Raw genomic sequence first — 14,653 nt, forward strand, 5'->3', positions numbered from 1 at the left:
ACGCTATATGTGTACAGAATATAGGGGTGGCATTTTATATAGCTACCAGTGCTGAAAAATCATGGTTGAAAGGTAAAGATAGAACGATGCATGGCTGGTTAGGGGTGTGTTCTACGCTTATCAAGACGGAGTTTGATTTCTAATTCAAAGAAAAAGTGTAGACTGAAGTACTAGAAGCCGGATCCTTTCTCGTCTAACCGTAGCTAATGCCTGAGGAAATGCAAAGAAAGGATGCTTCTTTTCATGTCTTCAACGAGAAAGAGGAAGGAGGAATCACACATCTTGCATGGAGCCATGCATGCGGCAAGCCTTATGTGGACGCACCGCCAGTTAGCGTTGCTAGTTGCCAGTAGTGTGCAAAGCAACGAGCAAGTCGATTTTTGTTGTGTTGGTACTCTCTATGTAGGGGAGGTGGCACCGCGAGACAATGGGGTTTCAAAGGTTAAACTGAGAAGAAGGGTCTAAAATTGTATTTATGAAATTCTGAGCTAATATTTCGGTATACAAAAAAAATTCAGTTTTACTACTCCCTTTGTTTTCGTTTTGAGAGCGTCGTTTTGGCTCTCGGGAACATATGCTCGCCGCAGAATGTGGCAACGGGAGCCACCAGAAGCGTGAGCATTGGACATGGCAAAGGTGTGGCGAGGCAAGGGATGGCGGTAGAGGTTGGAGAGGCGACGAGATGGCAAACACAAACCAACACACAGGATACGCGCCGCCAACCGCCACGTCAGTGAGCCAGGATACGGTGAACACAGACTTGGATCGAGGAAGCCGAATTAAGCTGCATGCCAAACCACAACTGAGCCCGGGAAGCCAAAAAGAGCGCATCTTCTAGCTAGACACCGGGGACAAAGCCGCTACGGGAGGAACACCGTCGAGCTGGGCACCAGAAAACATAGGTCCAAACAAACATGACCGTTACAACGACGACAAGATCCACCATGTGCAAGTCGTCGGGTCGTCGAAGACGAAGAGATCCGCACCACCACCATGCAGAACGGTTGAAGGCCAGCGAGGCATCAGATTGGGCCCACCTGCAGCACCAGCGACGGAGCACCCAACAGCGGGGCAAAATGGACACAATTGACGTATGATAATAATATTTTACAAACTAAACCGTGTTCGAAAAAAATCACTCAACTGACCCTTTTGTGTGACGTCCGACAGTCAGCCGTCACATTACACTGTGTGACGTCTTAGGCAAAGGCGCCACACTTCCGACCACGCTGGCGTCCCATGACAGGACGACCCCACCCCTAGTGGTGTGACGCCTAAATCAAAGGCGTCATAAATTTATATGTGGCACCCAGGGCTGAGGCGCCACACTGCAGTACTGATCCAGATCGCGGTCGATTTCTCCCTCCCATGTTTCCCCGCGAGCTGCGTCTGAGTCGGGGCAATGGCGAATAGCGGGGCCGGGGACACCAAGGCGGCGTTCGCGCGGAACTACGACGTGCTCAAGGAGGAGCTGCTCATGGACCACGCCTTGAGTACACCGAGTATTCACACCAGTGGATCGATCCCGTAATGCTCCCTTCCTCCTCCCCTGCTTGTTTCATCCTCCTGCTGGCTCCAGCTCCGTTTTCCATCATTAAGATTTGACTCGGGCTGGATCAGCCAGCGAGAGATTGGCTCCTTGATGGATGGGTGGGAGCACAATCAATTTGAAGTACTTAGCATTTTAGGATAGGACCGAGCAGGCATCTTGGCTGACTGGCTAGCTCTTGTTGGGCTGCTGCCTGTTGGTGATGGCGCCGGCGACGGTGCCACGAAGGAAGTGCTGCCTGTTGGTGCTGGCGCCGGCGCCGGCTTTTGCACCGGGGGCACCTGGGCTGCTCCTCCGCCGTACCCGACAGCATCACGTACATGAGGCGCTGCAGGCACCCACCACCATCATTGGCTTCGTCACTACCGCGACCTCCCCCTTCGTGTCCGACAACACACACGAGCTCGTCGCCGGCTCCTTCTTGCTCTCCATGGATAAGCTCCTCCTGCACACTGCCTGGCTGCCTCCTCCGGCAGTGAGCCCACACAGGAGGAGAGGAGCTATTTTAGGGGAGGACCGACCTAAGCTACGGGCGTCACAGCGTTACACTACTGGGTGGGGTCGATCTGTCACGGACGCCAGCATGGTCGGGGATGTGGCGTGTGCAGTTCAGTTTGTAAAATACTATCGTGTACAGGTCAACTGTGTCCATTTCACCACCAGCGGAAGGCATACCACGCATGGCCACGATCGGCCTATGCATGACCACACATGTCAGCAGTCAGCGCCTGGGCCCCATGGTCAGATCCGCCGCACTCATGCATGTAGCCAGGGACAGGTGATGCTGTCGCATGAAGAGGAATTAAAGCTCCATCCTCCTCATGAAAAAACGGCGGAAGAGGGGAGTCGCTTGGGTGGCGTCTCTGTGAAAGCCAGAGGACGGTGGAAAGAAGGCGTACGTAAAGAGGAAGCACGGAGATCAATCCACTCCTCCTTTTGACGTGAAAGCACGTACGCTTGCTGTTATGAAGGATGGATCGGTGGCTTCTTGTCTGCTCTGCATGCATGTGTGGAAGGGATCAGTAAATACCGATGGATCGGTGCCTAGCGCATGCATGCATGCATGTCCAATTTGAAAGTCCTGAACCATGTCCACATGCATGACAATGTCACAAGTCTGTCCAGATGCGTGATCCAACAGACGACCCAACCGATTGATATTCGACTGCGTGCGGATCCTGTGGTTTGGCGTGCCGACTTGGATCGGGCAACGGATTGGTTAGTTTGGTTGGCGCATCCATCACTTGATGGCTATATATTAACCTGGAGCGGGGAATAGAGGGAGCATCGTTCCAGTCCAACGCAACGCAAGGCCAACATCCGATCAGTGTCGTCGCACATGGAGATGGAGGGCCCGTCGTCAACGTCAAGCAGCCATGTTGCCCCTGCCCCACTGCTTCCGCCGGTTCGCTACTACATGCTAGACGAGCACGACGAGGAAGAAGAAAAATGGCTATCCTGTCCAACGTCTCCCGGCGGCGACCCTCCTGGGCCATGCTTGGGCTCCGGGTGGCTCCGGCCGCCGATGTCACCCCGCACATGGAAGGCCGCGGCGGCCGAGCAGCCGGAACCACCGCAAGACGAAGAAGAAGAAGATCCGGAGCTGGAAGAACCATATCCATACGACGAGGAAACACTGTATGCACCACGACTCGACCCGGCGGCGCGGCAGCACCTCGAGACGAGCCTGGCGACGTCGGCCGCCCAAGACGCGCTACACCACTACAACGCCGATGGCAACAACAAGGTCAAGTTCGAGCTGACCAGGGCTACGAGATACGTCAGTCTTTTGAACAGCCAGGGCCCGTACCACCATGTCAACTTCTTCGCCAGGGCCATGAACGAGGAGGATGCTTCTTCTTCCTCCTCCACGGAAGAACGCTTCTTCTTCGCCGAACTGCATGATCAATACAGGCGCGGCCCTAGTGGAGCCAGGATACGAACTCCGACTTGCCTCTGTTCGCTCGACGGAGAAGGAGACGGTCAGGTTGGCGGCCTCGCCGGCAACTGGTTTGCCAGAGCTCAACCGTGGCTCGTGCCCTTGGATTACTGCCTCACGTGTGGCGATGAGATGAAACATCCCAGGGACGGCACCTCCTACCAAGCCGGTCACCTGTACGCGCTGCCCCAGGGGAAATCGTGCTTCGATTCATTATTTGGATACTCCTTGTAACGGCGATGATCAAACTCGTTGAGACATGATTTGGTGCGGCGCAATGTTATGGTGCTTTTCTTCTTTCTTTCTAATGGGTGTGTCTAGGTTATCTGGATGTGATGTAATTATGTTACATCTAAGTATGATATCAGGGTCGCCTTATTTCAAAACAGCCCAGCTTCAAGTTTGTTTTGTTTTCTAGAGTGAAACACAGCTGACGAAAGAGTATGATGATTGTCAGTGAAAGAAGAATACGATGATGGTCATGCACGTGCACATGAATTTTACACGTAATAAAGGCACATGCATGCACGCGTTACTGACTACTCCCTCCGTTCTATAAATACTTGTCTTTTTAAAGATTCAACTACGGACTACATACGAAGCAAAATGAGTGAATTTACACTCTAAATTATGTCTATATACATCCGTATGTAGTCCGTAGTTAAATCTTTAGAAAGATAAATATTTAGGAACGGAGGGAGTATAAGACATTTTTAAGATTACATTAAAGATCACATACGGATGCATATAGACATATTGTCGAGTATATATTCATTAATTTTGCTCCACATATAGTTTACAATAGGATCTCTAAAATGTCTTATATTTAAGAAGGGAGCCAGTAGTTAGCTAGCTACAACGTACTTCTATCAATCACGTAGCAGGGACGGATCCTACAACCTTCTGAGTAGCCGCACCTTTCAGATATTTTTTCATATTTCTGGTCACTTGCACGTGGTTGGTGGAGAAAAAGAGAAAATGAAAAGAATGAAAAAACAAAGAGAAAAGGTGGTCCGGGTGGGGTTGTGTCCTCTGTGGCGGGATGACCGGGCATGCCCGGACACGTCCACGAGCCCTCATATCATCCCCATATTTGAGATGGATATGAGGGGTGCCGGTCAGTCCGGACGTTTGAGATGGATATGAGGAGTCCGACTGGATCAATTTTTTGTGATCGGGCGGGCTGTCTGGACGTTTGAGGCGGGCTTGAGGGGTCCGGCTGCAGATGCTCTAAGGTCTACTCTAACGCGTCAACGAAAACGGACACGGATTTTATCCATTTTTATCCGTTTGGTTGGGTGAGCGAATGGACATGTCAGTTTTTTTGTTTGGGTCAGCCTGTGCCGAAACATTGTGCGCGTGAAATTAAGAAAAAATCGGACATGTGCATAAACAAAAAATAGCTAAACATTGTCAATCGACCGAACAAATTTCATTTAAACATAATTAAAAATAAATTGAAAAACTAGAAAACATGCTCCTCCGGTTGCCATCGTCCGTAGAACCACTGAGGTCGATGAAGTCCGGGTGGTCTGATGCCACGCCTCCCGTGCCGCCCCCTCGGCCGTCTACTACGTATGCTGACGGCTCTTCTGCATGGCACACATGCTCCTTCACCTCCTGCTCCTGGAGCTCCTCCTCTTGTGCCATCGGGCACGACGCTCTTCCCCTCACGCTGGGTCTGCATTCGGTGCTCGCCGAGAGTTGCAACGCCTCCTTCATTCTTGGCCAACGCTTGGTGACACGACGTGCTTGGTGACCGAGAGTTGCAGCCCTTGTCAAGTTGGATGGCGTTGTGGCAGCGCACGTCGTGCTTGGTGACGAAGCACACTTCCTAGTTGGGTGTGTGTGGCGCGTATGCCGGGTCGGCGGCGTTGTTCCCATGTCAAAACCGCCCAGCTTTAAGTTTATTGCTTTTTTGGTTGAAACGTTTTGTTTTGTTTTCTTGACTGAAATGCAAGTGACAAAAGAATACGATGATTGCCATGCACTCGTGCTTGACAATCTGGTTTAGTAGTAATCCTTCTGGTTTAATACCTAGATGACCTTCTTCATATAAGTTCTGAAACTATTAGTACTAGTGATGCGTAGCCCTTGTCCAGCAGGACGGCGCCGTGGCAGCACACGTCGTGTTCGGTGACGAACCATACTTCCCAATTGGGGGTCTCTAGCGCACATGCCGGGTCGCGACATTGTTCCCACGTCAGGCGGCACGACATCCTCCGTGTGTACTTGTGGCGAGTGCGACACTGGGATGCGATGGGGGTCGAGGTAGCACCCATGAGGGAAGTTGACGTCGTGCCACGGCAACGGCACGCGGTACTATCAGTGGTAATGCACGTGATGCGTCGGGATGTAGATCCGGTCCCGTGGCCGGCGAGCCCTCCCCGCCAGCGGAACTACCGCGAAGGATGTCCGGCGACGGCGCGTGGGATGAGCCAGCGCCAATGTCCAACTTTCATTTGCCCTTGCCTTTGTTGTTGAAAACCCCCGTGGTGAATGTGCGGGCGAGCTAGGGTTTTCGGTCGCCGGAAGGGAACAAGTGTGGCAAGATGTTTTCGGTCGCAACTTTTTTCTTTAATTATCCGTGTGTTTAGAAAAATATGTCCTCCCATCAATCACTTTTAGCAGTCGGTGCCTTGCGGAGTGTCTGTCCCATCATCCGTCCTCTTCGTTTCTCGACGATCGATCATCGGCTTGGTGGTCTAGGCAGGCTTGGGCTCGACCCTTCCGGCGCGTACAACGGTAAGAAGAGCAACGGACGCCAACCCCTGATGCCTGCCGATGCACACGTTCACGCAGCCAACAGCAACTGTACAGAGAGCGAGCCCGACAGCCCAAGAGAGCGAGCAGCTGAGATTGGTGGCAATCTAGGAAAAGAGATGAACGAGTTAATGGCGTCCAATCTGCATCTCATCAAGAGGGCGAGCGAGAGGGTGTGCGTGGACACGTACGTATGCACGAATGCATGCACGTACCGCGTGGACACGTACGTACACATGCATGCTATTGCCGACCCATCCATTCATTCATTCAGCAATCTACGAAGTAATGGCGCTTGATCTGCCCGTCAAGACAGTGAGGGATGCACCGGAGCGAAACGGGATGCTAGCTTGTGTTGTGTCGAGAGACAGCGATGGAATCTTTTTTCCTTCTTCGGCGCATGCACCCGTCCCTGTCAAAATCACAGTCACAGAGGAGCACACGGATCGCTTTCCCTCCCTGTCAAAATCTTGGCCGTCCGCCCACTCGTTTCACCCTTTCTCTCTCTTCTCATTCGGCGCATGCACCCGTCCGTGACAGTGCAGCCGATGACCTTGCAAAGCTGAGCGCCATCTTTGGGTCCCAAGAGCGTCATGTCCAACGTCGACGCTTCACGCAACACCAAAACGTCGATGCATTTGGTCCGCTTATGTCTGCTTGGGTGAAACGGACGAACAAACCGACCTAACTTGGGGACGTAAACCCAAACCTCTTCCGTTCGATGTTACGTCTCCACACATTCCCGACCCAAATTGGCATCCGATTTGCATTCATGCGGACACTAGTCGGACGCGCCGCACATCCACTTGGAGTCCCCCTCGGGCTTGACCAAGTGGCGAGATAGGGGTTCCAAGGTGGAGTGGGAGTTGGCGCAAAGCAAAGCCGGAAACCTGACGAAAAAAAGGTGGTGAGTTAGGGGTTATGTGGCGATGTCGGAAACAATATGCGACCAAGCAATCATATTTACAAGGTTAGGGATGGTGTTTTATGCTCGTAAAATAAAAAAACAATGTTTGTAGTGGTAAATATGCGAGAATTGACCATTCAAAAATCAAACATAGTAGTAATTTTTTGAATTATTTTTCAAATCCAAAAAATTCTCCCACACTATCAACAAGCTGATCATCCATGCATATGTAGTTGACCTCCACTTTGTTTTCCTGTGCGTGTTATCTTATGTGGTGATAATTGGTTTTCATGTTTTTATACCATGGTGAACATGATTTCTTTTATTCTCAAAAAAAGAACATGATATTGTTTGCACAATGAGATCAAACTGTTGTTGCAAAATCATATATCATATGATAATTATGAGCACATGTGTAAAACATGCTAAACCCTATAAATCATAGAGAGAAGGGATTTTGGTACCATAATTACTTTCATTTTTTTGTTGGTTTGTCTATAGTAGAACTCTTCGAGCAAAAACAATCTCAAGCTCGAAAGAACTCGGATAACCCAAGGAACGTCTTATAAATCGATGATCTTGTTACAAACTCGAACTCCAATTTAAACTCACACATACCCCCTAAACATAATGTGATTTAGTTGTCAATTAGAACTTCAATCATGTGTTGCTTCTCCAAAAGCTTCAAGTGCACCAAAACATTGGTGAGAATATCAACAATCCTGGGTTGTTTCGGGCGCCGTGACAACTAATGTGTGTAAGAAATTCCGCCATCTCTCAACTCGAGACTCTTGTCCTCTATGCGCTAAGGAGCAAGATACTAGATTTCCTGCTCTTATTGCATGTGATCACGCACATGAAATCTGGATATATATGAGGAAAGTTTGGCAATTGCCTTCTCAGGAGTTGATGCAAGATACTGGGAAGGATTGGTTGTTGAATTTGCTAGCTAATTGTGACTCTTTAATGAGGGAATGTGTGATCATGTTGTTGCGGCGTATTTGGTCACTTCGGTCTGATTTAGTGCATGCTAAGGATGTGCCTTCAGTGGGAGCTACTGTAATTTACCTGCAAAGTTATATGCAATCCTTACACCTATCCAGGAGATATTCAACATAAGAGATTATTAAAGGGAAAATGCCTATGCTGTTGGAAGCACCGGTGGTGTCTCCAAAGATTGTTGTGAACGAAAATCGGCCAAGACCACCGCCTGATCGTCTTGCCTTGTCAGTTGATGGTGCCTATGATCCGCCTGATGATGGGTCAACGTCGGCTGGGATGATTCTGAGATGGAATGACCGAAGTGTTAGCTTTGCAGAATATCGTTGCATATTTAATTGTAATGATGCCCTGGAAGCTGAGTTGCATGCAATAATGCAAGGAATGGCTCTCCCTATTCAGCATTCTGAGATGCCTATAATTCTTCAGTCTGACTCCTCGGTGGCCCTTCAGTCCATGTTGGGTAACAGCCTGTCTCGGTCTGCATATGGTCACATTGTTGCAGAGATTCATCTTCTTTTGGGTGATGGAGAGTTTATTCCTTGCAAGATTAGTTGTGTTCAGAATAGGGTTGCAGATCGTTTGACACTGTATAGTCGTACGAAAAATACCACTGTTGTATGGTTAGGTCGAGGTCCACGATGTATTGAGGAGCTCTTGCCTCTTGATTGTAACCCTATGATTTTGGAATAAAACTCTATTGTTTGCGCAAAAACAAAAAATACTATCATGATTGAAAATGAAAATATTGAAAATTTCTCGGGCAATTTTTTATATGATTGCCTGCTATCAATGAATAAAAACTCCACAATTTAATCCATACATGTTGGGGCGACCCATATGCGGTACAAGTAGGCCGGCCGTACCAATTTGCGGTCGGCTGCTTCTACACGGCACAAAGATCTTTTTACCGGTTCCCGTATCTACTGACAACCAGCTAGGCAATGAGCATATGACAGCAAATAAAGCATCCATATACGGGAGGGGCATTCCATTCTTTCCTCCAGCTTTGCATGTTGTATATTTTCAGGTCTAGGACCCATCACATGTGAGATAAAAGACACATGCATGTATGACCATCTTTTCGTGACACACAATTACCTATCAAGCATACATGCGTTTTGTTTTCTCTTTGGCAATTTCGATCATGCCTATATTTTAATCCATAGATGTATTTTTGAAACTTTTTATGTATTGAACTTCTGGGTCAAGACCTTTATAACAAGATCATTCTTGGATATATTTCAAACATGTTTAAATTTCAACATTTTAGTAAACTTATTATTTCTGAAATAAGTGAAATGTATCTTTTGTCAATGAGTGTAATGTGTTTTCTGAAATGATTGAAATATATCTTTTGTAAGTGAGTGTAATGTGTTCTGAAATGAGTGAAATCTATATAGTTTTTTACGTAAGTGTAGTGTGGTCTTTAAAATTGGAGAAATCGATCCTTTTGAATTAGTGCAATGTGTTTTTTCAAAATAGTGAAATCTATCTTTTGTAATGAGAGAAATCACTTTTCTGAAAGTATTATTTTAATTGAGTGAGTGCGTGTATTGTGTTTGTTGAAATGAGTGAACGGTGCCAGCTACCTGATTGCCCGAAATATCAAGAGAGAAGCTTTACCTTTATATGCTCAAGTTGTGAAGGACATTGATCTTAGGTCTAGAAAATTTTCTTTTATAGATTCCTATTTTAAGTTTAGAGAAAATAATTTCGAAGCCCACTCGTTAGCAAAAGGAGCTGGAAGTTTTCTTAACTATACAAAAAACTAGGAAGTAGGCCTATGGCACAATATAAATACACAAATATATATTCAACAGGGTCTTTTTCATTGGGCTTATTCATTGTGACTATGTGTTTTGCCGTTGGTCGCTTGTATACCTTTTGATTTAAACCATGAATAAAATCCTAGTTGTCATTAAATAAATGTGTTGCTGCTGCCGGCGAGCTTGCTCCTATATATGCTGGCTGAGGAATACGAGGATTGGGGAACAGCATTCCTTTATACTGCTCTACTATATGCTAAGCATGGGGGCGGACGCATCCTCCCCTCGATGGGGTAGCTGCTCTCTCCAAGGCCTCAACATTACGGCCCGAGCGGGGTTGGACAAAGACGCTCTCCCCGGCGGCAGTGGCATTAGAATTCCTCCGCATTTCTGGGGCGAGAGTCTGGTGGCCAAGGCCGAGGCCGAGCTTGGCTTCCCTGTGTACGCGGGATACTCGGAGGCGAGGGCCTTGATGGGTGAGGGAGCCACGGAGGATCTGAGAAGGCTGTCACGCGAGGCACAAGGCATGGTGGCGGAGATGTTTGCTAGCCTCACCGTCGGCAGGGACGAGCTGTCAAGAGATGACCATGAAGCAGCGGCACGGCCCAGGGTGGTGCATCTGCGGCTATCGCATGAGCTCGCGCTGTGGAAAAGCACCCAACACGCAATCGGCAACGTGCTCCCCCCTAAGGGCAAGGCGCTGAGGCAAGCCTCACCGCAGGTGCTCGCCCAGCTGGGCGCCGCCGACTGGCCCGAGGCCCTGACGACCAACAATGCAGTGTTCGGCGGCCTCATGTCAGACATGCTCATTGGCGCTGTCGACGTGCGCACCATGTTCTCCAACTATGTGATCGACATAGCCTTTCACTACGAGTACGGGTACATGCACGTGTTTCCCACGCTCCAAGGGCTGGTGCAAGATGGGATCGCCGACGCGCACGCGCTGGGCACCCCTTACGGCCGAGAGCGTCGTGAGGCCGTCGCCGTTGGCCTCCCGTACATCCAGGAAAAGGTCGCGCTAGAGGTGGAGCACAAGACACACCTCAAGGACCGGTCCGCGCAGATGGATCGTCGTGCCGCCCAGGTCATTTACCTGTTCGACAGCAGCGTGCTCGGCGTTGGAGCCGAGGCCACGGCCCGGGGCTTCGACGTCGGCGCCATCATGAGCGACCTCGTCCTGAGCAACAACAGCCACGACGTCATCGACGTGGGCTCCGACCTGGTCAACTCCGAGATCATGAACTCGTTCCTCAACGTGGCGGACATCGCCGCCTCGGGCGTGGTGAGTGAGCCGGCGCTCCGGGCCATCTACGATGCATACGCCGCCACGGGCGCACGGACGTTCACCCAGAGGTGGCACGAACCCTCAGCCCGGATGGTTGTCAATGAATACTCGTGGCACATCACCAACGACCGACACATGCTCTTTCGCCGCGCCCTCCTGGGATGGCCCAAGGCCCGCAAGTCGCCGGCATGGCCCCAGCGCGAGGCAGACTTCGACGAGGTCTTCGACGCCGACTTCCACACCACCGGCTTCAGCAGGCCCCTGGACCCCGAGTACGCGTGCGACGGCGAGGAAACATGCAACTACGTGCGTCGGTTTCTCCTCGACCACCGGGACGAGGAGGACCAGATGCTCGGCGCCCTCTGGTGGTCCCTCGTCACCGGCCCGCTGGAGTACGTCCGGCAGGGCGAGGTGGACGGGCAGCGCGAGGAGCACCTCGCCGAATCCTTGCGCCTCCAACTGGCTCAGCTCTACTCCAAGGGTCTCATCGTCGAAATGACCTGGCTGCTCGCCCATGCGAGCCACCACGCCTGGCAGGTGAACTACCTGTACGAGGCGGCCATGTTTGGCAGCATCCTTGACGGTGGCGCCTTGTCAGGGAAGCTCGACCGGACAGAGGAGGGGGAGGAAGTCGACCTGGCTCATCGTGGCGCATCGGAGGTTCTGGCTGCTCCATGATTTCTTGGCCCTGCCCAACGCCGACATGGTGCTATTCTCCTGAAGTGTAGGTCAGATCGGTCAGAATATTTATTTGTTACTTGTGTTGTTAAACAAGTATGCCTAATTTCACATAAAATAATGGAGAACATGATTTAAATACCTAATTACTTGTGCTATCATGTACTCTCTCCGTTTCGTTTTAGTCAGGTTTGGTTAAAGTCAAGCTTTATAAAGTTTGACTAACTTTATATTAAAAAATATCAACATTTACAACATGAAATCAATATTATCAGATGCACCACGAAATATATTTTCATACTATATAATTTTAATATAATAGATATTTTTATTTTTTTATATAAATTTGGTCAAACTTTACGTTGTTTGACTTTGACCAAATTTTATACGTGGAGTAAAAAGAAACGGAGGGAGTACTATGAGCTTTTGCACCGTCGGCCTCTCGTGCAGGTCAGATTCGCCAAGCCGTAAATGCTTCATGTTCTCTTCTTTACTCGTCTATGTATGTATTTCCTTTCTTTTTGGGCTTTTCTGTTTGTACCCTCCTGTATTCAGTCGGTGTATGTCTCCATCGTTTCTCGAATTATTTCTCTAATATTTTTATGTTATACTTCCTTCGTTTCTAAATATAAGATATTTTAAAGATTTCACTATAAACTACATACGGATGTATATAGACATACTTTAGAGTATAGGTTCAGTCATTTTACTTCGTATGTAGTCCATAGTAAAATCTCTAAAATGTCTTATATTTAGGAACGGAGGAAGTACTAATAAGTAAGGTGCCAGTGTATACTGTTGTTTACCAACAGAAATTTGTAACTAGTCGTGATAAGAAGTTGGTCCCACTTCTGTTCTTGAACAACAGGGATACTACTAGTAAGGCCATGTTTGTTTCATAAGTTCTAGGATTTTTTTAAGTCCCAACTTATAAGTCATAAGTCCCTACCTGTTTGTTTGGAACAAATTAGACCGAGAGGCGGGGCGGCGTGCGGGGAACGAGCCTGGAGCGACGCGGGGTAGGTTCGGCCTGGGATAAGTCCCAATAAGCTTCTCCCTGAGAGTCTTATTTGATAAGTCCCAAATCACCACAATAAGTCCCAATAAGTCCCTTGTGTTTGGTTTAGGTGGGACTTATAGGGACCTTTTTTAAGTCCCTGGAAACAAACACCCTTTAAATGTGTAATTCGCTAACTTTTCTTTTTGTTAAAGGCCTCCTCTTGTGAGATTGGTGCTAGGTAGTAATCTTGATCAAATTTCGTTGGGGCGCCCCTTTTATTTTCTTGCTCTAGTCTGTTTCTAACGATGGCGTAGACAATAACATAAATCTTGTACACTACACACGTGTTCTTCTGAAAAATCATCTATAAAATGTACCTAAATTCTACACATTCATACAGGCACAAGACCGGACTTGGCGTATTATATTTCATTGGTTATGTGAGGCGCTTCATGCAAGCACCCACAATGGAATATTGGACAGATGTGAAGTATATACTTATATTTTGTTTTTAGAAACGGAGGATTACTCCAGCCTCTGCATCCGGCCGATCCATGCATCCATTTTATTAATTATTCTCAGCTGGCGGCGGCGGAGGGTTCGCGGCTGTAGGATGGGGTGAGGGGGGAGCCGGCGCGCGTCCATCGGGTCAGTTCGCCGGCGCCGGCGTGTGCGGGGCGAAGGTGGCGCAGTGGAGAGAGTGCGATACGAGCGCTCGTGTGTGCCGCGTGCGGAGGCGGACGCCCCAAATACGCAGCGCGCGATGGCGATTCGAACCGCGCGCCCAACTCTACATGCCACGCGCGCGGTTATTGTGCCCGCTGGAGACACTCTGCCGATTGCGCGCGCGCTAAAATGGATAAATTTACGACGTGACGCTTGTTTAGCACGGCTATTGAAGATGCTCTAAGCAAGGTGCCATTGTATACTGTTATTCACCAACACAAAATTAGGGAATCGTTGTGTAGGTCGGGTTGCGGTGCTTCTGCGGCGTGAGCTTGGCACGCCACTAGCGGATCTCCTCCGCAAACGCCGACGCAAAATTGCGCGTAAATTTGGGCAAGGAATCCGTCCAAATTCGATCAAAATTAGTTGACTTTGAAACAAACCAATACACCTTATACTGTGAAAGATAGGGAGTGGAAAATTTATGAAAATTGACCCACGTGGCGGAAAAAGAATAGCGGTTGGGGTTAAAAATAATCATTTTAACTTTTTTTTGTTTCATATATCTATTCATATCGAATTCATTTTTTATACGATGGGGAGGGACGGGAGTGGGTGGATGGGAGCAACGGGAGCAGGAGCGGGGTTGGTGGGGAGGGTGGGATCTGGTGCGTCTAGGATGGTGATTTTTTTTCTTTCCTTGGACCCCACCTAACTCTAACCCAAAAAAGCACCTCTTGGGCGGGCTAGAGTTTTTGAGTGGGTTAGATGCATCTAATCAACTCTAATTCTTCTGTTTGGATTTTTGAGGGTTAGATGGCTCTAATCTAACCAACTCTAACCTAATCCTAAGATCCAAACAGAGCCATAGTCAAAAACTACATCGTGACATGATGTGTAGCTAAAGTAGCGATTCGACATATACTGTCTGCACTTGAAGTTGAAAAGTTTAATATACATGTGTTGTACATCTGCAGAACACTGATGTACAGTCTATGATACTAACAAGTACCACACCCTCAACAATACTTGAACGCGTTTTGCATCCCCATGGTTAAATGTTGTGTGGCAACCGCAACACTGGGATGCGGTGGGGGT

At 48.7% G+C, this 14,653-nt stretch overlaps 2 protein-coding genes across 2 annotated transcripts; both read left to right on the plus strand.

Moving 5' to 3' along the window:
• The first annotated feature begins 2,841 nt into the window (after positions 1-2,841).
• On the plus strand, positions 2,842-3,862 carry LOC123405395. The gene has a single exon (XM_045099098.1). The coding sequence runs from the start codon at positions 2,889-2,891 to the stop codon at positions 3,720-3,722; it is 834 nt and encodes a 277-aa protein (XP_044955033.1). The 5' UTR covers positions 2,842-2,888; the 3' UTR covers positions 3,723-3,862.
• A 6,326-nt stretch (positions 3,863-10,188) lies between these two features.
• On the plus strand, positions 10,189-11,889 carry LOC123395949. The gene has a single exon (XM_045090976.1). The coding sequence runs from the start codon at positions 10,189-10,191 to the stop codon at positions 11,887-11,889; it is 1,701 nt and encodes a 566-aa protein (XP_044946911.1).
• Positions 11,890-14,653: the final 2,764 nt, after the last annotated feature.

This window comes from Hordeum vulgare, chromosome 1H (genome assembly GCF_904849725.1).
Source record: "Hordeum vulgare subsp. vulgare chromosome 1H, MorexV3_pseudomolecules_assembly, whole genome shotgun sequence".
NCBI lineage: Eukaryota > Viridiplantae > Streptophyta > Magnoliopsida > Poales > Poaceae > Hordeum > Hordeum vulgare.